This window comes from Cimex lectularius, unplaced genomic scaffold (genome assembly GCF_000648675.2).
Source record: "Cimex lectularius strain Harlan isolate CLEC.00 unplaced genomic scaffold, Clec_2.1 scaffold159, whole genome shotgun sequence".
Taxonomy (NCBI): Eukaryota; Metazoa; Arthropoda; class Insecta; order Hemiptera; family Cimicidae; genus Cimex; species Cimex lectularius.
The window spans coordinates 925,027-950,552 of NW_019392864.1; the positions used below are offsets into that span (position 1 = coordinate 925,027).

Consider the following 25,526-nt stretch of genomic DNA (forward strand, 5'->3'; position numbering starts at 1 on the left):
AATGTTGTGTTTTTTAAGCAGCGACTCGGCCTTCTTCTGAGCCAGCGCAAATTTTGTCGACCGGTTAACACTACACGAAACCCAGCGTTGAAGTCTCCATAGTTTAAGTCAGTCTAAGTATAGGATTAAAAAAAGAAAAAGAAAACAATATACTGTAAACATAAGAAAAGCGATAATAAAATTTTCACAGGGATTAAATCGTTTTCTAAGGTTCACAGTTCAAATCAGAAAAAAAATCCCATGTGGCAAATTTTCCAATAAAAGAACAGTAACAGTTAAGGCACAATCCTTCAACTAAACAGAAAGTGGCCAAATTTATTGTATTTTCGAGATTTTAAACTAAATAGTTCTATTTAAAACAGTGCAATCAGATAGGCAGGACTAGGCAGCTGAAAACCACAAAGATAGTAAGTACTTCGATGTGTATACAAGCGAAAAAAATACGGTGTCAAAGCAAAGAGCAACGAAGCTTTTTCTGAACATCTAAAAAACCGAATATTCCTCGTATACAAAAATCCCATATGGCAAATTTGCATATAACGAAGACGGCGCGGGGTGACAGGTCTGCGACCGTCCGTCCCGCCTGTGCGAAACTGAATTGGGACACACGGGAATATATATATCAATATATGTATATCTGGATTAATATGTTTGCCGGGGAGGTCAGCTTGTGCTCCCCTCTTCATAGCAAGCACCCCACCACTTTTCCCGAGCTAGATAATAAGATATTGCTCCTACCAATCTTCCTTAGTCGTGTGCTAGGCTTCTGACCGCTCACAACCGATGATATCCACTCCGAAATAAAAATAGGCATTTATGGATACACCAAACACAAAAGGTATCTATGATTTTCTTCTTGTCCCTTCTAAAAACGTCTTCGCACATTTTTACCCAAAGTCCTTACAATAAAAAAATTCAAAAACACTCGCAATTATTTTCTGCTATATTTTTTCCTAAATTTTAGTTATGGTCGAAAATTAAACTGTAAAATTTCGCCGTGGGAAACGGTCTCACAACTCGCCCCCTTTAATTTCTTGTACCCCTTCGGTCTGTCATAAAAGCGTCTGGGGTTCGCGCCGTTGAGAAATGTGAACCCGAATCTCCGTAAAGACTTTGTGATGTGCCGAGAACTGGTTTGACACGATTAATTAAGCCCTCTCGAAATGAAAATGAAGCCTTTTGCGGATCCTAAGTATTGAAGATTTCTGTTTTAAAATGATCGAGGGGGTGAGTCACCCCCTCCGAGAGACCCCTTGTCCCGAAAAGGTTATTTACAATACAATAAGAAATAGGAGAAATAACACTCTTCGCCTTAGCTTCAATTTCGCTATCGTCTGCTCGATTATAAATTAGCCGGCTCATCTCCCCTTCTAGAGTGTTATATTTAAAACAATTCATTACCCTCGAACCCCTGAGATGTTCGGTATCTTGGAAATTGTGAAGCCTAAAATTCTCTAAACACTGTTTGAATAGAAAGGAGAGAGTGTATGAAAGTGGTATTTATTCTGAAGAAGTGACAATGCACGGGACATGACCCTATTTTGTCGATTTAGGAGCCCACACGGAAGTTAAATTAAAATATGTGTACGATCTCGACTTCCAGACCCTTCTAATTTTAATTCTAAGTCCATGCTTTACCTTATGTAATAAAGTCTGCCTTGCAATAACGGACAGCAGGAAACCCATCACTTCCGCGTGGAAACATAATTTCCTATTCATAAATTTCGTTCTTTAATTCCGTTCAATTTTTTCTTTGCGGAAGGAAAAACACTTTAAAAGAAAAAAAATTACTTTTAGGGTTTTTATTTCATCCGCGTTGCACAGAATCTAGTGTGGTAGGAAAGACCAGGCGAATTTTTTCCTAACAGGTTCCTATTGTTTCAGTTCCGTCACGATGAGGGTGATAACGTTTTACCTTCTCTGCTTGTTTTTACCAATCTATTTCTGTTCTTCTTCAAACGCCGTCAGATTCTGCGGAAGAAGCCTAGCCGAAGCCTTGGCTATCGTCTGCAGCGAACGTGGCTACAACATGGCGTTTCGACCAGGTGGTGAGTGACACCTTTACAACCCCCAGCATGTAAAACTTTTTGTCGGACCTTTCCCAATTTTGATAATCCACCTAACTTACCCACTTTTAACTTAAAACATGGTATTTAGCTTTGGAAGTGGCGTGAGTTGTCTTCAGAGTATGCATTTGTTTTTATTCTTCAAATATCGAGGACGAGGATTACAAAATGAGACCAGTCCTCGATATATTCTAAACTAATTTTGGGCAAAAACCGACCCCCTATCCTAGAACATAACAAAACCATTTGTATACACCATATAACAAAACTGGTTAATTTGACAAATAAACATATTACACAGCAAAAGGTTTTGAAAATCACCGTACGTACAAATTATCTTTTTTAACAAAAAATAAATTTTTCAAAACCTGAAGTTTTTATTTTATACAAAGCATTTAATTTCTTGAGTTATACAAGTATTAATCATCGATTTTATCCTGATATTTACTGAAAAACTAAATCATTTAATTATAACAAAATAGAACCAGTGTTTTATTATTTATTCTTAAAGTAATAACAATTCGGAATAAAGAACTATATTTTATCGGTTATTTTCTGACGAACATTGTCTATTTTTATGTACGAAATTGAACAGCATCCTCCTTTCCTCCTCCTTCTGCTCCGTTTATCGTGATATCAGAATCCTGTGAAAATAAATTCAGTGACATTTTAATTATTTCCAAAAGAACCTGGCAATTTCCTTCTTTTTTTGCTCCTTTTATCGTAATATCAGACTCCTATTAAATTAAATTCAATCAAACATTAAGTTTTTTCCTTTAGATTCCTCTTAAACTAAATTCTGTTAGATTTCTATTTTTTTACAAAAGAACATGAGAACATATTACATTACTTCTCTTAAATTAAATTCAATCAAACATTAATTCTTTTACAAAAGAACAAGGAAAAACATGACGATTCTCTTTTCTTCTGCTCTAAATTCGTGATTTGAGACTCCTCTTAAATTACATTCAATCAAACATTAATTCATTTACAAAAGGACATGGGAAAAAATATGACATTAAGTCCTTTCTTCTACTCCGTTTGTCGTGATTTCATTCTTCACTTACATTAAATACATGACATTTCCTCCTTTCTTTTCCTCCTTTTATCGTAATATCCTATTAAATTAAATTCAATCTAACATTAACTACAAAATAACATGGAAATACTGATGATATTTCCACTTTTCTTTTGCTCCTTTTATCGTGATTTCACACTATTCTTAAATTAAATTCAATCCAAAATTAATTTTTTTAACAAAAGAACTTGGGAAAAATACGACATTTCCTGCTATCTTCTAATCCGTTTATAGTGATATCAGAATCTTGTGAAAATAAATTCAGTGACACTTTAATTATTTTCAAAAGAACCTGGCAATACATCACATTTCATACTTTCTTCTGTTCCGTTCATCGTAATATCAGACTCCTAATAAATTAAAATCAATCTAACATTAATTATTTTACAAAAGAACAAGGGAAAACATGACGAATCTCTTTTTTTCTGCTCTAAATTCGTGATTTGAGCTTCCTCTTAAATTAAATTCAATCAAACATTAATTCATTTACAAAAGGACATGGGAAAAAATATGACATTAACTCCTTCCTTCTGTTTCGTTTGTCGTGATTTCAGACTATTCTTAAATTAAATTCAATCCAAAATTAATTTTTTTAACAAAAGAACTTGGGAAAATTATGAAATTTCCTACTTTCTTCTTCTCCGTTTATACTGATATCAGAATCCTGTGAAAATAAATTCAGTGACACTTTAATTATTTTACAAAAGAACAAGGGAAAACATGACGATTCTATTTTCTTCTGCTCTAAATTCGTGATTTGAGACTCCTCTTAAATTAAATTCAATCAAACATTAATTTTTTTACAAAAGAAATGGGAATACATAATATTTCCTACTTTCTTTTGCTCCTTTTATCGTAATATCAGACACCTCTTAAATTAAATTCAATCAAACATTAATTCTTTTACAAAAGAACTTGGTATAAAATATGACATTTCCTCCTTTCTTCTGCTCCTTTTATCGTGATTTCAGTCTTCACTTAAATTAAATACATGACATTTTCTCCTTTCTTTTATTCCTACTATCATAATATCAGACTCCTATTAAATTAAATTCAATCAAAAATTAATTTTTTTACAAAAGAACATGGGAATACATGACATTTCCTCCTTTCTTATTCTCCGTTTATCGTGATTTCAGACTTCTCTTAAATTAAATTCGATCAAACATTAATTCTTTTACAAAAAAATAACACATGGGAAAAAATATGACATTTCTTCCTTTCTTCTGCTCCTTTTATCGTGATTTCACTCTTCACTTAATTTAGTGATATCAGAATCCTGTGAAAATAAATTCAGTGACAATTTAATTATTTTCAAAAGAACCTGGCAATACATCACATTTTCTCCTTTCTTTTGCTCCTTTTATCTTAATATCAGACTCCTATTAAATTAAATTCAATCAAACATTAATTCTTTTACAAAAACAATTGGGAAAAAAATATGACATTTCGTCCTTTCTTCTACTCCGTTTATCGTCCTTTCAGACTCCTGTGAAAATAAATTCAGTGACACTTTAATTATTTTAAAAAAGAACATGGGAAAACATAAAATTATCTCCTTCCTTCTGTTTCGTGCATCGTGATTTCAAACTCCTTATAGGCTTATATTCAGTCAGACTTTAATTCTTTGACAAACGTACATGAGAATACATTATATTTCTTCCTTTCTTCTGCTCCGATTATCGTGATCGTGAACTCCTCATAAGCTAAATAAAGTCGGACTTCTTTTATATCGACCTCAACAGTTTAACTTATTATTTTTCCTTCACGAAGGTGGGATAATAGGTCATCTCTAAGTTTAATTCTTTTACAAAAAATGGGAACATTTTCCGACATTTTTCCCTTTCTTCTGCTCGGTTTAGGGTGATTGGAAGGTCCTGTTAAGCTAAATTCTGCCTGACTTTAATGTTTTTACAAATGGAAAATGGAAGATGCAAGTTATTTTCTCCTTTCTTCTTTTTCGCGTATCATGATTTCTGACTCCATTTTACAAAATTCTGTCAGAATTTAAATCGTTTAATGAATAACATGGAAAAAAATGACGTTTCTTAGTTTCTTTTTTCCGTGTATCTTGAGATGAGTATCATAAGCTAATTCAGTCAGATTGCAATTCTTTTACAAAGAACAAGGAAAACATGACATTTCTTCTATTTTTCTTATCCGTTTATAGGGATTTTAGACTCCGTTAATATAAATCGAGCCGAACTTAATTGTTTTACAAAAGATCCCGGGAAAACGACATTTCCTCCTTTCTTATGCTCCGTTTATTGTGATTTAAGATTCATCTTAAAGTAACAATGGGACGACGCTGTGTGTCACGGATTTGGACCAAATTCAAAAATATCGAACTCTTCTTGTGAGTAAGCCCTGGTTCCCCCCCCATAAAAATTTTGAAAGTCGAAATTTTCCGTTTTTTAATATTTTTATTTCGCCGTTCAACTTGCTCAAACAACTACGTGACATTTTATAGCATTTTTTTATGTAGATTGCAATAAAAATATGATAAAAGCTATCAAAGTTTGTCAATAACCAAAATATTTCGACAAACCAAATATTTTTCAAGTAACCTAGGTCATAATTATTTTTTTGTGAAACTAATATGAAATTTCATTTTATCACCTCTAGAGATAAATATAAATTTTTGGTTTGGGTTGAAATTTATCGATTTTTTGATCCCTAAAATCTTTCCATTTTTTGATAAGTCGTTATCAGAATATCTGATTTAAACCGCTATAAATCAAAAATAGCCAAAAGGATTTTAATGTTTTGAAAGAAATTTTGAACATTTGAAAGAAGAGGAAAATAACTTTTGAATGGCATATGTACCATTAAAATATATAAAATATTGTTATAAGAAATACACAAAATAGAACAATTATTTGCCTGAAATAAAAGTGGACAATTTCTTTAAAACCTTTTATCAACCATGAAAATCGGACCACTAGCATTTAAGAAAAATTATGTTCGAACTTGTCTGTCACGCAGAAGGTCGTCGAAATTATCATTCAAAAAATTAATTTACACCGATTTCCGCGAAACTCGTTATCTAAGAATTTCAAAACGCTAGAATCACGATAATGAGGTCAAATCCAAATTTGGACCATTTTCTGACCTACTTTGCTAACAGAATGTCCGTTAAAATATGCAAAAAAGCAGTATTTTGTTGACTTGTCTTTTTAAATTGTACTTAAATTAAAATAAGGGCCCACAGCAGCTTTGCAGTTCAAGAATGAGAAGTTTAAATTTATGGCTTCGTTAACAGATCACTTTCCATCATGGGGAGAAAACAACAGAAATCTATGTTGGAAACTTCAGCAAATTAGAGAGCCTTCAATAATTTTAGAAATGATCACGTTTAAACTCCTTTCTTGTGCTCTTTTCGTCGTGAGTGTAGGCTCATCTTCAGCTAAATTCAGTCAGACTTTAATTCGTTTACAAAAAGTCAAGGGAAACATTAGATTTACTCGTCCTTTTTGTTCCGTTTATGGGCAGTTGAGACTCCTCGTAACATAATTTCTGTCATTAAACAATAAATAATAAATAGGACAACTTTACATTTCCTCCTTTCTTCTGCTCCATTTATAGAGATTTCAGACTCCTCTTAAATTAAATTCTGGACTTTAATGTATGTCATTTCTTTTTTTTCGGCTTTTTTCTCTATTTGAGACTCCTTTTAAGTTAACTTCAGTCTTACTTTAATTATTTTAAAATGGACACGTTAAAACATCACATTTCCTCCTTTCTTCTGCTCTTTTTATCGTGAATGCAGATTCATCTTAAGCTAAATTTCATCAGACTTTAATTATTTTATAAAAGAACATGGGAAAACATGACACCTCTTCCTTTGCCGTCCCGGTTATCGTCATTTCAGACTCCTGTTAAATTAAATGACATTTGTAATCACTTCTGTTCCGTTTGTTGTGATTCTTCCAGGCTTTAATTCTTTTTAATAAAGAACTTGGGAAAAAATGACGTTTTTTCGTGATTTGAGACTTACCTTAAGCTACATTCAGTCAGACTTTAATTCATTTACGTAAGAACATGGGAAAACATGAGATTTACTCCTATCTTCTGTTCCGTTTATTGAGATTGCAGATTCATCGTAAGCTAAATTCCATCAGAATTCAGTTCTTTTAGAAAATAACATGGGAAAACATGATATTTACTCCTTTCTGGTGCTCCGTTTATTGTGATTTAAGACTCATCATAAGCTGAATTCAGTCAGATTTTAATTCTTTGATAAACGTACATGGGAACATGACATTTCCGCTTTTATTCTACTTCCTTTGATCCTCTTTACCTAAATTCAGTCAAACTTTATTTTTATTTTTTTAAATTAACACGGAAAACATGACATTTCCTTTTTTCTTTTTCGTGTATCGTGCTTTCAAACTTCTCTTAAGAAAAAATCATCATACTTTAATTCTTTGATAAACGTACATGGGAACATGACATTTTCGCTTTTTCTTCTAATTCCTTTGATCCTCTTTATCTAAATTCAGTCACACTTTATTTTTATTATTTTAAATGAACACGGAAAACATGACATTTCCGCTTTTCTCCTACTTCCTTTGATCCTCTTTATCTAAATTCAGTCACACTTTATTTTTATTATTTTCAATGAACACGGAAAACATGACATTTCCGTTTTTTTCTTTTTGATGTATCGTGCTTTCAGACTTCTCTTGAGCAAAATTCATTCAGACTTTAATTCTTTGATAAACGTACATGGGAACATGACAATTTCCGCTTTTCTTCTTCTTCCTTTTTTCTTCATTATCTAAATTCAGTCACACTTTATTTGTTTTTAATGAACACGGAAAACTTGACATTTCCTTTTTTCTTGTTCGTATATCGTGCTTTCAGACTCCTCTTAAGAAAAAAATCATCAGACTTTAATTCTTTGATTGGCGTGCATGGGAACATGACATTTCCGCTTTTGTTCTACTTCCTTTGATCCTCTTTACCTAAATTCAGTCACACTTTATTTTTATGTTTTTAAATGAACCCGGAAAACATGACATTTCCTCTTTTCTTCCACTTCCTTTGATCCTCTTTACCTAAATTCAGTCACACTTTATTTTTATGTTTTTAAATGAACACTGAAAACATGACGTTTCCGCTTTTCTTCCACTTCCTTTGATCCTCTTTACCTAAATTCAGTCACACTTTATTTTTATGTTTTAAAATGAACACGGAAAACATGACGTTTCCGCTTTTCTTCCACTTCCTTTGATCCTCTTTACCTAAATTCAGTCACACTTTATTTTTATATTTTAAAATGAACACGGAAAACATGACGTTTCCGCTTTTCTTCCACTTCCTTTGATCCTCTTTACCTAAATTCAATCACACTTTCTCTTTACCTAAATTCAATCACACTTTATTTTTATTTTTTTAAATGAACAAGGAAAACATGACATTTCCGCTTTTCTTCCACTTCCTTTGATCCTCTTTACCTACATTCAGTCACACTTTATTTTTATTTTTTTAAATTAACACGGAAAACATGACATTTCCTTTTTTTTCGTTCAGACTTCTCTTAAGCAAAATTCATTCAGACTTTAATTCTTTGATAAACGTACATGGGAACATGACATTTATGGGAACATGACATTTCTGCTTTTCTTCAGTAAATTCAGTCACACTTTATTTTTATGTTTTTAAATGAACCCGGAAAACATGACATTTCCGCTTTTCTTCTACTTCCTTTGATCCTCTTTACCTAAATTCAGTCACACTTTATTTTTATTTTTTTAAATGAACACGGAAAACATGACATTTCCTTTTTTTCGGTCAGACTTCTCTTAAGCAAAATTCATTCAGACTTTAATTCTTTGATAAACGTACATGGGAACATGACATTTCTGCTTTTCTTCAGTAAATTCAGTCACACTTTATTTTTGTTTTTAAATGAACCCGGAAAACATGACATTTCCGCTTTTCTTCTACTTCCTTTGATCCTCTTTACCTAAATTCAGTCACACTTTATTTTTATTTTTTTAAATGAACACGGAAAACATGACATTTCCTTTTTTTTCGTTCAGACTTCTCTTAAGCAAAATTCATTCAGACTTTAATTCTTTGATAAACGTACATGGGAACATGACATTTCTGCTTTTCTTCAGTAAATTCAGTCACACTTTATTTTTGATTTTAAATGAACCCGGAAAACATGACTTTTCTTCCACTTCCTTTGATCCTCTTTACCTAAATTCAGTCACACTTCATTTTTATGTTTTTAAATGAACCCGGAAAACATGACATTTCTGCTTTTCTTCTAATTCCTTTGATCCTCTTTATCTAAATTCAGTCACACTTAAATTCTTTTAAAATGAACCCGGAAAACATGACATTTCCCTTTTTCTTGTTCGTGAATCAGGCTTTCAGACTCCTCTTAAGCTAAATTCATCAGACATTAATTATTTTTTTTAAAACCTTAGAAAAATATGACATTTCCTATTTACCACAGCTCTGTTTGTTTTGATTTGAGACTCCTCATGAGCTAAATTCAGTGAGACTGTAATTCTATTGCAAAAGACTGTGGGAAAACATGACATTTTCTCTGTTTTTCTGCACCGTTTGTCGTGATTGAAGGCTCCTCTTAGGTTAAATTCAGTCGGACATTAATTCTTTTACTGTGCAACATGAGAAAACATCACATTTCCCCTTTTCTTCTGCTCCGTTTATACTACAGACTACTGTTACACTAAATTTAGTCAAACTTTAATTATTTTTCAAAAGAACATGGGAAAAATGACAGTTCCTATTTTTCATTTGTCTTGATTTCAGACTACTGTTAAAGTAAATTACGACAGACCTTATTTTTTTACAAATGATCGCGGAAAGCAGGAGACATCCTCTTTTCTTCTCCTCCGTTTGTCGTCATTGGAAATTCCTCTTAAGCTAAATTGATTCGGCCTTTAATTCTTTTACCAATGAACATGGGAAAAATGACATTTGCTATTTCTTCTGCTCCGTGGATGTACCTGTCGTCAAAGCAGTATTTGCCTAATTGGCAGCAGATTGTACTGGTACTGTCTTCGCATTGCTTATATAATGGAATGGTCGCATATTTGATGTTCTCCAGCACCATCAACACGTTTGTTGTATTGCGCAGTTCCTTTATACGTGTGTATATCGGGGCGAGTCCGTCGCAACCCTCAGAAACCTGTTCCAAAAACCTGCAATCTCGCGATATTAGTAACGCATACAGGAGCGTCCGCCTGACCACCACCTTGTACCGAAGAAGTGTAAGCGTAGAGAGCGATTTCGTCAGCGTAAGGAGCCGTTTTTAGCCTTTTTTTTTTCTTAGGGCGAGATATTTTCTTAAAATATACAAAAAACAGAATAGGTCCAAGAGGGACATCAGCAACAATGTCTCCCGGTTGGGAAAGGGATGATCGAAACGAAACTCGGAGTTGTCTCGATAAGAGATAGGAGTGGACTATTTTTATTCCGTAGGGAGGGAAGTTATCTATGTCCTATCATCCTGCTGACTCAACCATTATGCCAAACAGTGTCAAAGGCCTTTCGGTCGTCTATAAAAATCATCCCGGTACGCTTTCGTACATTAAACGCTAGCGTTATGTCATCCAATATCCTGGTTAATTGGGCATTGTTTGATAGTCCTGGACTAAAACCTAACCGATTCGGCATAGTGATGTTTTTTTATACGGGAAGGCAGATATGCGAGTTAGCACATCACGGTTGAATATCTTGCTATCAAAGGTTGCTATGAGGTCTGTACTATTTGGATCGGATGGGGCTAGCCAGGTTTCAAAATGCGAATTACGTTAGAATTTTCCAGTAATATTGAAGATGTTTGTTAGGTCGACTACGGCTTTTTGTGGAAGATTTTTGAGAAGGATGTTATGAGTCTTGTAAAGTCCAGGGGATTTTATAATTATATAAATTTTCCTGGGACAGGTGAGGTTTACATTCGGTAGGCAGATACTGACAACTACTGTATAGCGTTGTACTTGCCTATAATTTTTTTTTATTGTGGGAAGGAGTACCTGTGTAAAATAATGAATTTGTGAATGCATAGGGTTGGATTGAGAAGCTGCATATTATAACAGCTTGCTAAACCTTTTAAATTCTTCTTCAGTTAAGGTCTTGAAGTTTTGACAGGAGATTAATATTGTTGTTAATCAAGAGAGCTTTTAGTGAAGATATACGTAGTTTTACTTAAGAAATACATTATGTTTCGTAGTCCGATTGACCAAATAACTTCTTTCAATTAATTAATCTTTATACAAGGTATTGGTTCAAACGAAAAAGTTAGTGTCACGAGCGGGGTTTGAACCTACGACCTTCAGCTCAATACTCCGCTGCTCTAACCACTTGAGCTATCGTGACGATGGACGTATTGAGCCTAAGATCGTGGGTTCGAATCCCGCTCGGGACACTTAACTTGTTCATCTCGACCAAGACCTTACATAAAGATTAATTAATTTGGATTCGAACCTACGATCTTCGGCGCAATACGCCGCTGCTCTAACCACTTGAGCTATCGTGTCTTCGATCCACTCGGACACCAACTCCCCAACTTTGAAAAATGGTAAAAAAGTGGGAAAATACGAAAGGTTGTAGGTTGAGATGGGAAGTACGAGTCCGAGTGGATCGAAGACACGATAGCTCAAGTGGTTAGAGCAGCGGTGTATAGAGCGGAAGGTCGTAAGTTCGAATCCTACTTGTGACACTAACTTTTTCGTTTCAACCAATACCTTACTTAAAGATTAATTAATTGAAAAAAGTTATTTGGTCAATCGAACCACGAAATATAATGTATGGTTGTTAATAATGAGTAACTAATAACTTAGCCCAGTTAGCTCTACCTAAGTCAAGGGTGGTAGTTGTATGGTATATAATTGAAGATATGAAGGAGACAGGGTTATGGTTGCTAGATAGGATCCTGTGGCTGGTTGGGTTAGAGAAGTGACAGACGTTTTTAAGCAGGGCTATGTCGAGCACACTGTTGTTACGGTTGGAAGGAGGGAAGTGGAAAAGAGGAGTGTTGCGGTGTATTGTTGGCAATTCACAATTCCAGCAAGTGCTCCCCAGTAGGGTTGCTGGACAGACAGTTCCAGGCAGCATGTATGGCATTGAAATCACCCATTAAGATGACTTCGCTATGTAATGCGAGAACATGCTATGTAATCCAGCACATCTGAGTTGTGCCATGTTCTGGATGATCAGTACGATCAGTACAAGCTCAGTACTAGTGAACAGCTCGATTTCGACCGCCTCGATAGAGCTGAGACTAGGGAGTGCCACCAATGCGTGCCGAATAGCGTTATTGACGAGAACAGCCACACCTACTCCTCTCGAGTCCCCGTCTTCTGTGTATACATTGTAACCAGGAAGTTTCAGTTGCATAATGGGAGATGGTTTTGTCTCTGAAATGGTACAAATATCACTATCATAATTAGTCAATACATGAATGAGTTCATCAATTTTATCTTTTATAGAGTTTGCATTCCATTGAAATAATTTACATCACGATAAGATGGAATTATTCAAAAAAGAGAATATTGCTTCTGTGACTACGGCCAGTTTTGAATAAGCATCTGGGGCAGTTTTTAATTTGAATAGAATGGTTTTAATTTTTAATATTACGTTTTTAATATCGAGAGAATTTTTAAAGTGCTTAAAAATAGATGATGTTGTAGAAACTTCATCGGCTGCGTTACCTCGTTGGTCGATTTCCTTCGCTGTTGGCAACATTCCCAGAGTCTCGGGAAACGCTATGGGTATTAAAGGGAAGGGGCGGAAAATGCCTTATATCCGCCATTTGAGGGACAGATGGTGAAGTTAGGTGAAGGTTCACTTTCTTGGCCGCAGCTGGTATTACCATCGGGTAGGCAATGTCAGACGCCTTATGACCCCCTCCGCAAGTTGTTAATTGGGTCTATGCTTCTTTTTTAGGACCGTCCTTGGTTTCTTGATTTGCACAAGACTCACACTTTGGATTACGTTGACAGTGTAAGAGGCTAAGTGCCCGATGCTTTGACAACGATAGCCTGATTACGAGGTTTTTTACTCATATATTTTTACCAGGATTCTCTACAATAGGCAACGGCTGTGATGCTTAGTATTTCTTTAATTGTAAATGTTCGTAATTGTAAAAACAGGCAACTTTGCTGAGGAATTGTAGTTTTTGGTTAACTGCTCCACTTTTACTGTCTGAAAGCCCCGAATAGAAAGACCTTCCATGATCTTTTCAGAAGTTAAAGCTAAAAGCAATTGTACAATGATTTCGCGTGAACACAAGAACCCTGACTCTTTTAGGATTAAACACCATGATCTTGCTCGGCCGCCGAACGACCACTGCTGTCGTAGTTGGGCTTGGGTCTAAACTGGTGTTGGTGATACACGGTGTTAGTGGGGGAACTCTCCCGTCACCGCTGTTATTTATCGACACAAAGCTTACGCGATCTTTACACCTCCGTTCTGTTTCCAATATGGCAATTTTTCTTCGGAAGAAACTAATAATGAGCGAAGAAAATAAACTCTGCACGCAGATTTATTTATCTAGAATACCGTATAGTATAAAACTTACTATACATTGATTAGATAAAGTTAAATTCAAGATGAAGCTCGAAAAAATAAATTCACTTTGCTACTGAACTATAACTGTGACGATGTGTACACCACGAAGTGCAAACACAGACTAAGTCAAGCTTTAATTCTTTTACAAAAGAACAGGGGAAAACATACGGTAGTTCCTTCGGTTCCGTTGTCAATCTTTTCTTTGTGGTTTTTCAGTAAAGCTGCTTTCTAACGTTCCCGTGATATGATTTTTTTAAGTTGCGCCATTTTTAAGTTTCAAATTTGTTTGAGTGATGGTTTTAAGTGATACAGATTTGGCTAGAATCATAGCATTGTTGGAAGATGTAAATAGAAATCAAGTGTATTGGCTAGGGTGCTTAACATTCCCAGAACAAGTATCCGAAGGGCCTTATCAAGATAGTGGAGGTAACTCAAAAAGGCATGGATCAGGTCGCCATCGTGTCACATCTCAAGGAGATGATCGTTTTATTGTTTCGAATGTACTCGACATTCTACTGCTGTATGTTTTAGCACTGAAAGGCCAAAACTTTCAGAAGCTAGATCACGTGCGAGAAAGCCTGCCACTGGTCCAGAACTTCTGACAAGGCACAGAACAGGTCGGATAAGTTTCTCAAGGAATCACATCAATGGTCTGAGCATGATTGGACTAAAATCTTGTTTTCGGAGGTTTTGTTTGAGCACTTCTGATGGCCGAGAGAAGGCTTGGAGGAGAACAAGAAAGCGATATCTCCCCGCAACATTTTCACTCCGGAGAAGCTATGGAGGTGATGATTTTATGGTTTGGGCAGGCATTTCTTTGTAAGGTCGCACAAACTTGATCTTCATCGAGGGTTCCCTAAAAGCTTCGCGTCACATTGAAGATGTGTTATCAGAAGAAGTTGTTCTTTACATGCCACTAATTGTCGACGGTTTTATTTTTCTGCAAGGCATTGCAAGGCCCCCCCCCCCAAACAGCTAAGATCGTTGGTGATTACTTGGCACAGGCTTCAATACAATGTTTGGAGTGCCAGCATGTAGTCGAACACCTTTGGGACGAGTTGTGAAAGAGGGTGAAAAATCGCCCAGTGATGCCAGAGAATTTGGAGGAATTAAGAATGGCGCTGTTGGAGGGGTATGAAAATATTCCACAGCACATTCAAAACCTTCTAAAATCGATGTCAAGTCAAAAGATGCGGTGATAACGCAAGACGAGAAAATACTCCCTACTGAATTGTATGTTTTCTTCATTGTTCCCACAGTAAAATTTTTTTATTTACTTAGCTATATCTTATATTTTTCTTAAACAACAATAAATAAAACGTATAACTTTTTTAAAAAAGATGGCCACTTTTTTGCCTCTTAGTGTAGTTTTCAAGGCTTGTTGTCCAAACCCGTGCATGGATTATTTGCAGGGCTTTGGAGCACGTTCTTGTCATCTGAGAGGTCCATGTAAAATTTTTGGTGAAGGTTACTCCTAGGTATTCATTTTTCATAACTCATTTTTTTAACTTCTTGCCTTGTAGGTAGATCTCAAGATCTCCAGCGCGGTGTTTCCTTGTGACATGTAGTTTAATAGATTTGTCTTTGTTAAAAAGTATCTTTGTTTTTCTGTTGCTATTTATGCAGTGAAGAATATGTTCGCTTTAATTAAGACATCTCAGCACGACGACCTTCTTATAGGCAGAAGATAGTCGCAAGATTGACTCAATCGCAAAGTTCGGGGAGATCAAGACAGGGGCAAGGAGTCATCCAATGTACACCAGCATCCAGGTCCACATGATCCCTGTGGATAGCCTTTCGATATTTTTTTCATATTAGCGGTAATTCGATCTGATTTTTGCTGTCCTCTCAGTAAAATAGATTTTGGCAAAGATGAAAAGCTTCGCGGGACATTTAAAGTTTCACAATTCCGACCACCACGCGGCATTGAAAGCGTCATGAACATCTGGAGATACATGAGCTGTTTCTATGTTTGAATCCAAACTAGTTTCCACAAACGATTTGTCAACTGAGAAGTGCATCAACAGCACTGGTTTTGGGAGTGAAACCAAATTTTTTGGTGCACAGTAAATTTTTGGAGTAAAGATAGTCTATTATTCGTTGTTTAAGAATTTTGCCTCCCGTTGATATGATACTAATCGGTCGGTATTTTTCGACTCCCGGCTTTTAGATGAAAATTTTCGCTTTTTTCCATATCCTTGGGAAAGTTCCTCTTTATAAGCAAGAAGAAGAATAAATAATTTATTTTTGGATAAGAGTTTCCCCTTAGAATAATACGTAAGTTAAAGTGAAAATTAATAACACTTTAACACAAAAATAAGCCTAGTCGTGGTGATCAACGTAATAACTACGGACTTATATAAAACAAAACCCAAAGGAGTTAAAACTGAAACGAGTTGCTCTGAAAATTAACATAGAAAAAGAATTATTATTGAGTAAATTTAAACTGTGGTTAAATCGACTCTGTTTGGTGGGAGAGGAGGTGTATGTACAGGAGATGTTTAAGGTAAGGTAAGCAGCTTTGAGGATATTTAGGGGGAGGGAGCCAGAATTTTGGTGCTAGGATAAGATAAGATCATTTAAAGGTGAATGTTTTAAGCCGGAGAAGGATTAGGTCACAGGGAGATGAGCGTGTATTTTTAGGAGTGGAAAGAGGATTTGAATAGGATGGACTTGATAATGTAAGGAGGACGATGGGTGTTTACATGGCCCTGTACGGAAGGAACCAAGGAAGGAACATCGGGAAGAGGGGTAGAGCCAGGACAGGTCCGAATACAACCGTGACACCCTGGAGCCTCGGGGGATGCCGATAAACTTGTCACAGTTCATTAATCTTTTCAGCCGCTTATTTTGTTCCCCCGAATGAACGTTGTGATTTCTGTTGTGAATTTCGGTTAGACGTTTAACCCTCGTAGAAAATTTCACTTGGAAACCATCTCCTCTCGTCTGTTTGGAAGCTAAATATTTTATTGTGGATTTAACTTCAGATGTTTGAAACGGTAAATCGTCGGGAGAGAGCAGCTCTTCAGTCCGTTTTTTCCTTATGATTGTGTGCATCAGTGCGTCATCCTTTTCTGACTCAGTGTGCATAAGTGTACCCAGCATAGGTTCTTCAAACTATAAAATATTGATGTTGTGAATTCTCCGTTCTCTTTTTTTTACATATTTCTTTAAAAACTTGTTTTCCATTGATTGACATTGATTGAATTAAAGTATTTCTTCCAGTCTTGTCTTTAGCATCTCCATTTTCAGCTGGTATTCTGTTCTTTGTTCGCAGTATTCTTTCCCTTATTTCTCTTAAATCCTGGTCGTTATATGTTCGTTGGTTTATGCGGCTTTTCCAGTCAATAAGTTTTTGTAGAGCAGTTTATTCATCTGTCCACCCCGATGAGTTTTGTACTTGGTGTATCACAGAACTCGAGTGTGGAATAGGGGTTTAACATGCGTGTACTATTGGTTTTTGAAAATGCTCGTTTGTTTTATTACGTCTGCATTGATTTTAAGAATATAGATAAGTCTTCAATCGTTAATGGGGCCTTCTTTATTTTGAATGCAGTTTTGATAGAGTGAGATGGTGAGATAAACTGTCCAAGTCCGCTTTGTGTGTTATAAATCTGAAAATGCCAGTTCTATCTATATATTTAGAGTGTTCCGGCGCCATACAAGACGGAATGCGAAGTTTTCACGACCCAAATTTCCGCTGCACAGCCTTACATTCAAAACACACAGCCAGCGACAGACTGAACGGAAATCCCGTCGTAATGTCTCCGTCGAGCTCCGTTGGTCCGTCGACGGAATGTTCTGCTGGGTTCCGTCTAAGCAGATCAGATCAGGGTGCGCTACCCTGTCGACGGACAAGCGTAGAACGGAAGAGGTAGGCAGTCGGACACGCAAACTACAAGTGAAGCTGATCTAGGATGGACTTGACCAATTTATTATGGAAGTTCAGAACAGGCCCCCTGTCTGTGGAATTTTAAAGACGCTCGTCAAATGAAGCTACAGTCATCCCACAGTATTGGAAGAACTTGACAGAATAGCGTCTAAGTTCCCCATACAGACAGTGTAATTGACCAAGTGCTACCCTTTTTATATTCAATGGACGAATCCAATGTTCTCTCTTTTTCTTCTGCTTCTCCATCTCCTTGTAAATACACAAAATGAAAAGTTGTTTCATTGTACCGTACACGATCAGCTGAGTCACGTTATCAACCGCATATCCAAAAAGTCGTTGAAGTCATTCCGTTCATTTCCGCTGTATATGTGGCTTGTTCGTTTTGGGAGGATTTTTCGTCGCGAAATTTCCGTCACGAAAACTTCCGTCGCATTCCGACTAGTGTGGCGCCGGCCTCGGTGATATTTTAAATTCTAAGTAATGATATTTTATGATCCAAAGAACTCTCTTCTAAATGGGCTTCTTCGGGGAAAACATGAGAAATCTACTTCTCTTCGGCTCCATTTATTGTGATTTGAGACTCCTCTTAACCTAAATTAAATCTGACTTCAATTATTTCTCAAAAGTGGCTAACAGAAATATGAGAATTCCTCCACTCTTCGGTTTCATTTATTATGATTTGGAACTCCTCTTAAGCTAAATTCTGTCAGTCTTTAATTCTTTTACAAACGAACAAGGAAAACATGACATTTTTTCATAGGAATTTAAAAAACAAAACCTTTAGGTATATGAATATTTATTCCCTCAACAGGATCTATTAATTTCAAAATCGATTTTCACTTTCTAGTTCGAAATTCGGTATCGAGGGCTTAGTCTAATCTAATCCAATTTTTAATTCACCAACATATGAGATACGTTTTAACAAATCGCTAACTGCCAGGCTATATACGTCTGTATCTAGCATTTAAAAAACGATTATAAAGTATGTTATAAATAGATTTTTATAATGTATGCAAATTGATAAAAAGCCGCCTGCTGAATTAAACGAACTGGCCGTCGGTAAAATACATTAATCAAAAATAAATGCGCCTATTTTCAAATGTAATGTGTCAGAAGGTAATAAGGAAAACTGCACCGCAGATATTACATAACATAAAGGAGCGGATGTAGTGATCTGTAGTGATAATAGTCAACATTAAAGCTGGTTTTATTTTTTTCTACCTTTTTTTCTTTCAATTTAACTAGCAACATTATGTAATTTTTTTCTTACTTTTATCAATATTCTAAAGGACTTCTTTTTTCCTTGTTTGTACTTAATACGATTTTTGTTCATATACACCTGCCATTTTGTCTTAAGTCTTAACAGTTTCCTTTTGGATTGATTCGATTTTTATTACTGACATTTTACTTGTTTTAAAACGCCCACACAAAATTTATAAATACTTCGCTATTTTCTGCCTTCTGTATTTTTGTTATTTTTCTTGAATAATATTAGTAGTAGAAATTAAAAGTTCCAAATGGATAAACGTTTAATTACACCAGTAAGACCTGGAAAGAAAATAGACGTTATTCCATGATATTCACTTCAAACTTGCCAGCATCCCATTGTATTATTTTGCAACTTAATAATATAATTAATAAAGATATAATTAATAAGTATATTTGCATCAAGAGATTTTTTATTTGGATGGTACCCCTCTGATTAGAAATATTGTATTATTTTCTTTTCTTTTGACAGCTCCTATCCCTACTGACAGAAGATACCGAAGAGGAATCGTTGACGAATGCTGTCACAACGGCTGCTCGTTTAGCACTCTTGAATCGTACTGCAGCGAGGGATCTTCTGACGACTCTAAATCCCCGCCTTATTTACAAATCAGGTAAATGATCACTCGTTTATCGCATTTTCATTAATGATAATGCCTCAGGAAAGAGAATCATGCTTGATTTAATTCGGTTAAATTGATCGGACTATAATATGCGCAATCATTCAATCTCGGTGGCTATTTGCCAGCGCCTTACGGACGTTCCATGAATATGAATGATGCAGAAAACTCTGGTTATAAATTGACATCTATTAAACTAACTGTCTTGTGCTAGCATATGATTGATTTAAAGACACTTCAATGTCAGTTTGCTATCAATTTGATAAGCATATTTTTTTTTAAGGTCGGAGCAAATATAATTTTTTTGATCATATAATGTTGGAGATAACTTATCCAAGATTAATGTTATTTAGCCTACACAATACTGATAATCTCTTGATCAATTAATAAATTATACAATAAGCGGTGATTACTATGAATCAATTGTAGAGAAAAAAAGAAAATGTATCATCTCTGAGACGACACAAAATAAAAAGTCAGAGAAAGTGCAACTAGCGAAGTTTAGCATTTGATAAATTTAAATATCAAAACGTTGACTTATAAATAAACCAAAGCGGAAATGAGCTGTCTCATTTTAACAAGACCAATTTTATAAATATTTGAACAAAAATCTGAAAGACTCCTAAATCATCATTTTTCCCCATTATGAACATTGAATTAAGTGAATCACTTTTGGAGCCAGAAGTTGATATCCCAGACAATAACAAAATAATGTTGACAATGTATAAAACACCGTGAAATCTATTTAGTTTGTTACATTTTTATATCTAACTCTTCATTTTTTTTTTTTTTTTAACTATTTGAAAAGAAGATTGCAGACTAAACACCGAGCATTTTCAAACAGTCTTACTGTTTTATTCTTGAAAAAACCTAGACATCATTAGAAATTAAAATTAGGGTACTCTCAATATGACACGCAAGAATGGCACAATTACACAGAAGACAAACACTTTGCGCCCTGAAGATGAAAAATGTTTTTCTGAAACCTACATTACACCAGACCGCATCTCACGCTTTCTGAATAATTAACTCGTACAAAGATTTTTAAGTTGTATTCTTAAGAGTTTTATTTCCTGTGAGTAGGTTTGTTTGATAGGTAGGTACGTAGGTACTTAGGTTTGATATTTCCATATCAAATGGCGGGGCCATCAATTTTCATTAAGACATGTTCAAAGACATAAAAAATAAGAAAACAAATCGACGCTTCTGATGTGGATGTGTTTTGTATGTTGCACCGATTTCCTCATTTCACTCTCCACCTTATCATCCATTCAAAATGATAAATTTAACAAATAAAAACCATAAATTTAATATAAAAAAATCCATAAAATTAAAGTGATTAACTATCAAAATTGAACTTTGAAACTCTTTCTAACAAATCCAAATATAATTTCACTTGGTGCAACCCTGATAAACAGATAATTTGTCAATCTAGTTTAACTAGACTAGTTATCTATATGTATATTATATATAATATAATATTAACCATCTATTTGCAAATACTATCATAAACATCACAGTAATATATAATCATTAATTTTCTATCATATAACAAGACTTAAAATTTCCAATGAACTATAAGAAATTCAGCATTTTTAATCATTAAAAAACCTTGCATAATTATATATCTAATTTATTGCCATATAATAAATACATTTTCCAAAATTGGGACCAGTATAAGTAATTAATTTAGAAATTTCACTGGTTTTTAGTAAAAGGAGTGACAGTCATAAGAATATGAACAAAGAGAACAAAGATTATGTTGACGACCAAGAGATGAGCGATCAATATTCAGACATGATGGTGAAACAATCTACGACGTACCAGCACAACGTCCTGCAAACCCGGTCGTCGATTGAAAACATAGATATCAAAAGTGATGGTACTCATCACCATAAAAGGAAATTGTTTGGCCATATCGATGATGATCAAGGCGGTCGAGCGGGGCACATCTACCCTTACTCGCTTGATCATCATCTTTACCGTAAGGCGACTGGAGGGAATAAAGTGAAGAGGAACGAAATGAGAAGGAGCTCGATGGACTCTTCTCATCAAAGATTGGAATCCAAGTTGGGTCACAATCCAAATGAAAACAGCCTCGACTGGTTGAGAAAATCAGAAAATGATTTTATATCTTCCAATCGCCATCCAACAATTAGACATCATAAGGAAAGGTTTTCCGTTCCCAGACACAGAGTAACTGATCTCCACGTTAAAAAGAATAAGGTAAATATTAATTTTTATTTGGGCAAAATTCAAATATGAGTAAATTTCAGAATGGCACAATTATACATTCTAATCAAACTAATTGTCCTTTTTTATTAAATCTATACTAAATAATTTAAATATTTATTTCCAGGTATCACCGACTTCACAAGTTGGAACTATTTCTCCCTACTTCCTCGGTCATACTCTTGTCTCAAAGTCAACCAGGAAATCATTTCGTTATTAATGGATTTTTTGAAACGACTACCCTCATTACGCGAATGATTATTGATTAATCTATAAATATTATTTCCAAAACTTCACACCAAAAATTGGATCATTGTGAAGAATGAAAATTATAAAACAAGACATTTTTATATTTTATAATTTTGTTATGAGTCTCTTTGTGTTCCTTTCATTTTATTTATTTTTTTTCTATGACTTACCTTGTCTTGGATGTACCTACTTTCCTCTTTATAAATGTTAGTAAATGCATTAACGAGATTTCAAGGTTTTATTTCACAAACTTAGAATCATGAAATACCACTACGGCCAGTAAATAGTATTGACCGATTGCTTAAACAATATTAAATAAATAAATAAAACAGTACAAATGTCTTGGTTTCACATTTATTTTTCAGTATTGTTCCTTTATAATATGTATATCCAACTTACTTAAAATATGATAATTCTATTTTTTTGTGTTTTTTTATTTGATCTTTTTTTTTAATGCTTTGACACGATGAAAATTTATTACAAAAAATATAGACTTGTGATAAGAATTATTATTTTCAAATAATATAATATAACCAATTATTTCATGTATATTGTACATTTTGTATTTTTTAAAATATATATTTTTAGTTGCATTATAATTGTGATGTAAATCAAAGTAATATATTTCTAGGTTTAATTTTTTTCTAAATGTTACTATTAATAAACATCCCAGTGTTTAGATTAAAAAATAAACAAATAGAAAAAAAATAAATTTAAAAAATAAACAAGAATTTAAATTGTATAGATGTGAAGAGTTGGGAGCTTTTAAAAAGTAGAGAATTGTTTTTTTTATTGGGGGATGTTTAAGTACTTACGTCATTAAAACCTGTGATAAGAACAACATATTAACAAAGTAGATTGTTCAATAAAGCCTTGACAATGAATATAACAGCTCACTACTTTTTCCTTGACATTCAAATTCAAATTGGAAACAAGTTCTCTCTTCTTCATGTACTTAATTGTAATATCCTATTGCTTTATTCTTTCCAAGAGGTGTATTTTACGGGAAACTACTGTCATTATAAATTCCCATGACAGTGAATTCAATGTTTATTTATGGCATTTAAATTTATTGTATTAATTAGCGGTTGCTTCTCATTCGATGTTTATCATTCATTCAACTGCACATGAATTAACACATGAACAATTTCTTTGTTAAAATGTATATACATTATGTATTGTGATATTTTTTGTATTTTATATATTTAAATGTGATATGTAAATTGTATATTTGTTCATAATGTTATTGTTTAGGGGAATTAAATATAGCAGATAATAGAAAGCACCAAAATTAAGAAAGAAGTTCCTTATTTTAACAGGGAGTGTTTGTATAATAGTTTGTGAAGTGTAACTAAAATGCTTTTAATAATACATGACGGTTTTACGAAAATTTGGTGAATTGATTACATTACCTTTTCTTAATTTTAATTATTTTTTTTTTAAATTAGTATTATGTTAAAACACTGGAGCACTACAAGTAACTCTTTATTAACTCTATATAACTCTTTATACAAGAGTGGAGAAGTAATCCATTAATTACACTCCTAACAAAACAAATATTCTTTTCCCCACTAGGGAGGAAATCGCCGGGCCATTGGCGCTTTAAACATCTTCGAGGGTTGTCAGGAAGGGTTCAGGATTAAAGATATCGGACTAGGGGGTTGAGTGTCCAGGGTTTTAAGAGGGTTGTGGATTAGTCGGACAGAAATTAGTGAGTTTGGGCGATGGTTCAAATGATTTTAGACAGAAATGACTGGATTTTTTCTTTGCTTGGAGAGTTTTGATCTGTTGTCAAGTTAAGCTAAGTCTTTTTTTAATGCCCCAAACAGCAAACTACATACAGTAGAATAACAAATAAATAGAATTCTTGTATATTGGAGGGTGAAAGTATTTGCTGGGTTTTGTCTTACATTTTTTGAACTATTCTTCCAACCCATTTCTTGGTTTGCTTAAATTTTGTAATTAATTGCTTATGTGACCGAGGATGCTGCCTTGCTGAACGCCCTCTATGACATAGTGGATGGGAATGGTTGTACCGATAAATACTTGAAAGTATCAATTGGACAGATTGGATTTTAGGATGAGGCAATAACGGAAGGATGCGCTCAAATTTCCGCAGTAAACCCATGTGCCATAGACGATCAAAGGGTTGATTTTTAATTAGGATTTATAATTAGATATAAGAAACAAGTGACTTGATAAGAAAAGGCCAGATCAGCAGAGAAGCTCTCACTTGTCGAGTGCACTGTCGATAGGTGGCCCTCGGAGGCCTTGACTCGTAGAAGAAGGATCATCCTCACCCGATTAAAAATAGGCCATGCGAGCTGACACATAGACACTTATTTGGTCAAAGCCCATTTATGTGTCCCTGGCAGACAAAGGTTGCTCGATGTGTCTAACCCAATTGAAGGATGCAATCCCCTAGTTCCATATAAAAAGCACGTAGGAATGCCACCCGATATAAGAAATGTGGTTGAGCACGGCCGCGAGTGTGGGTTCCCTAGTGTGAGTTGAGAGTGAATGTTTATTGGCATGGATGTGTAGTGAGAGATAGTAGAATATTCAGTACCCCAATGACCCTCAGTTAGGTTAGGTGTAAAGAGTGATGGAGGAATATCGAGTACTCCACTAACCTGAGTGAATGGTATGTAAATAACAAAGAATGTATTTAAGAGTGCATGAGAGTGAATGAATTAAAGAACTGATGGTATTGGGGGTTGAAATGACCTAGCTGTTGATAATACCTGGAGCCCAACTGGTGCCAGATAAGACAGAGGTGGGTGATTCTCAAGGCCTTTCAGTAATTTATTATAAATTATAAAAACTAGAATTGGCGGTAGACTACGAGAAGGGATACGCTCATTTCTATATATGCACGTGCAGATTTGATCCAATATAAATCAGATCAATCAATAAAGACCTAGAAACTGATTATTAAGTGAAAAGAGTCATCATACAACAAAAAGATAAATTACAAATTAAAATAGTTATAATTATTTACACTGAAATCACAATATTATTTATTTTATTCGCGAGCTTTCCATGAATAAAATAATTAGAAATTCATGAACATCATATAATAGAAAGTCAAAACAATAAGATTTTGATATAAACATCAGTTTAAAAAACTGTCTTGTTTAGGATAGCATTTTACCGAGCTGAATATATTACTAACATAAAATTACAAATTTTCAAATTTCAATTGTTAGTATTTGCAAAATACAATAGATGATGAAAAAATTTGTTCTTTATTTTATCCTATATAATAAAAAACAACTAACAACACTCTAACAATCTTTACAGGGGTGGACATCTGGCAATGAAAGGAACGCTACAAGATCGACTTATGACTTCACTTTTTTATTAATAATTACTCGACACCTTCATTCACATTCATTCTCCTTTGTATTGAATGATTGAAAAGATGAGTTTTTTAAGTAAGTAATAAAAGTTGTAATAAAGTACTTTCATACTTACTGGAATTGTATGATAATGAGATGGCACATTTTTAAAAGATTTTTGCAAAAAATTTAATGGTGTTCCTCACAGAAATATTGTTAAAATTAATA

At 34.4% G+C, this 25,526-nt stretch overlaps 1 protein-coding gene across 1 annotated transcript; it reads left to right on the forward strand.

Annotated features, from left to right (window-relative positions):
* The first annotated feature begins 753 nt into the window (after nt 1-753).
* Nucleotides 754-22,335, forward strand: LOC106672819. The gene is made up of 5 exons (XM_014404547.1): nt 754-838; nt 1,885-2,048; nt 19,329-19,470; nt 21,189-21,702; nt 21,836-22,335. The coding sequence occupies exons 2-5, from the start codon at nt 1,895-1,897 to the stop codon at nt 21,926-21,928; spliced, it is 903 nt and encodes a 300-aa protein (XP_014260033.1). The 5' UTR covers nt 754-838; nt 1,885-1,894; the 3' UTR covers nt 21,929-22,335.
* The last annotated feature ends 3,191 nt before the right edge of the window (nt 22,336-25,526 follow it).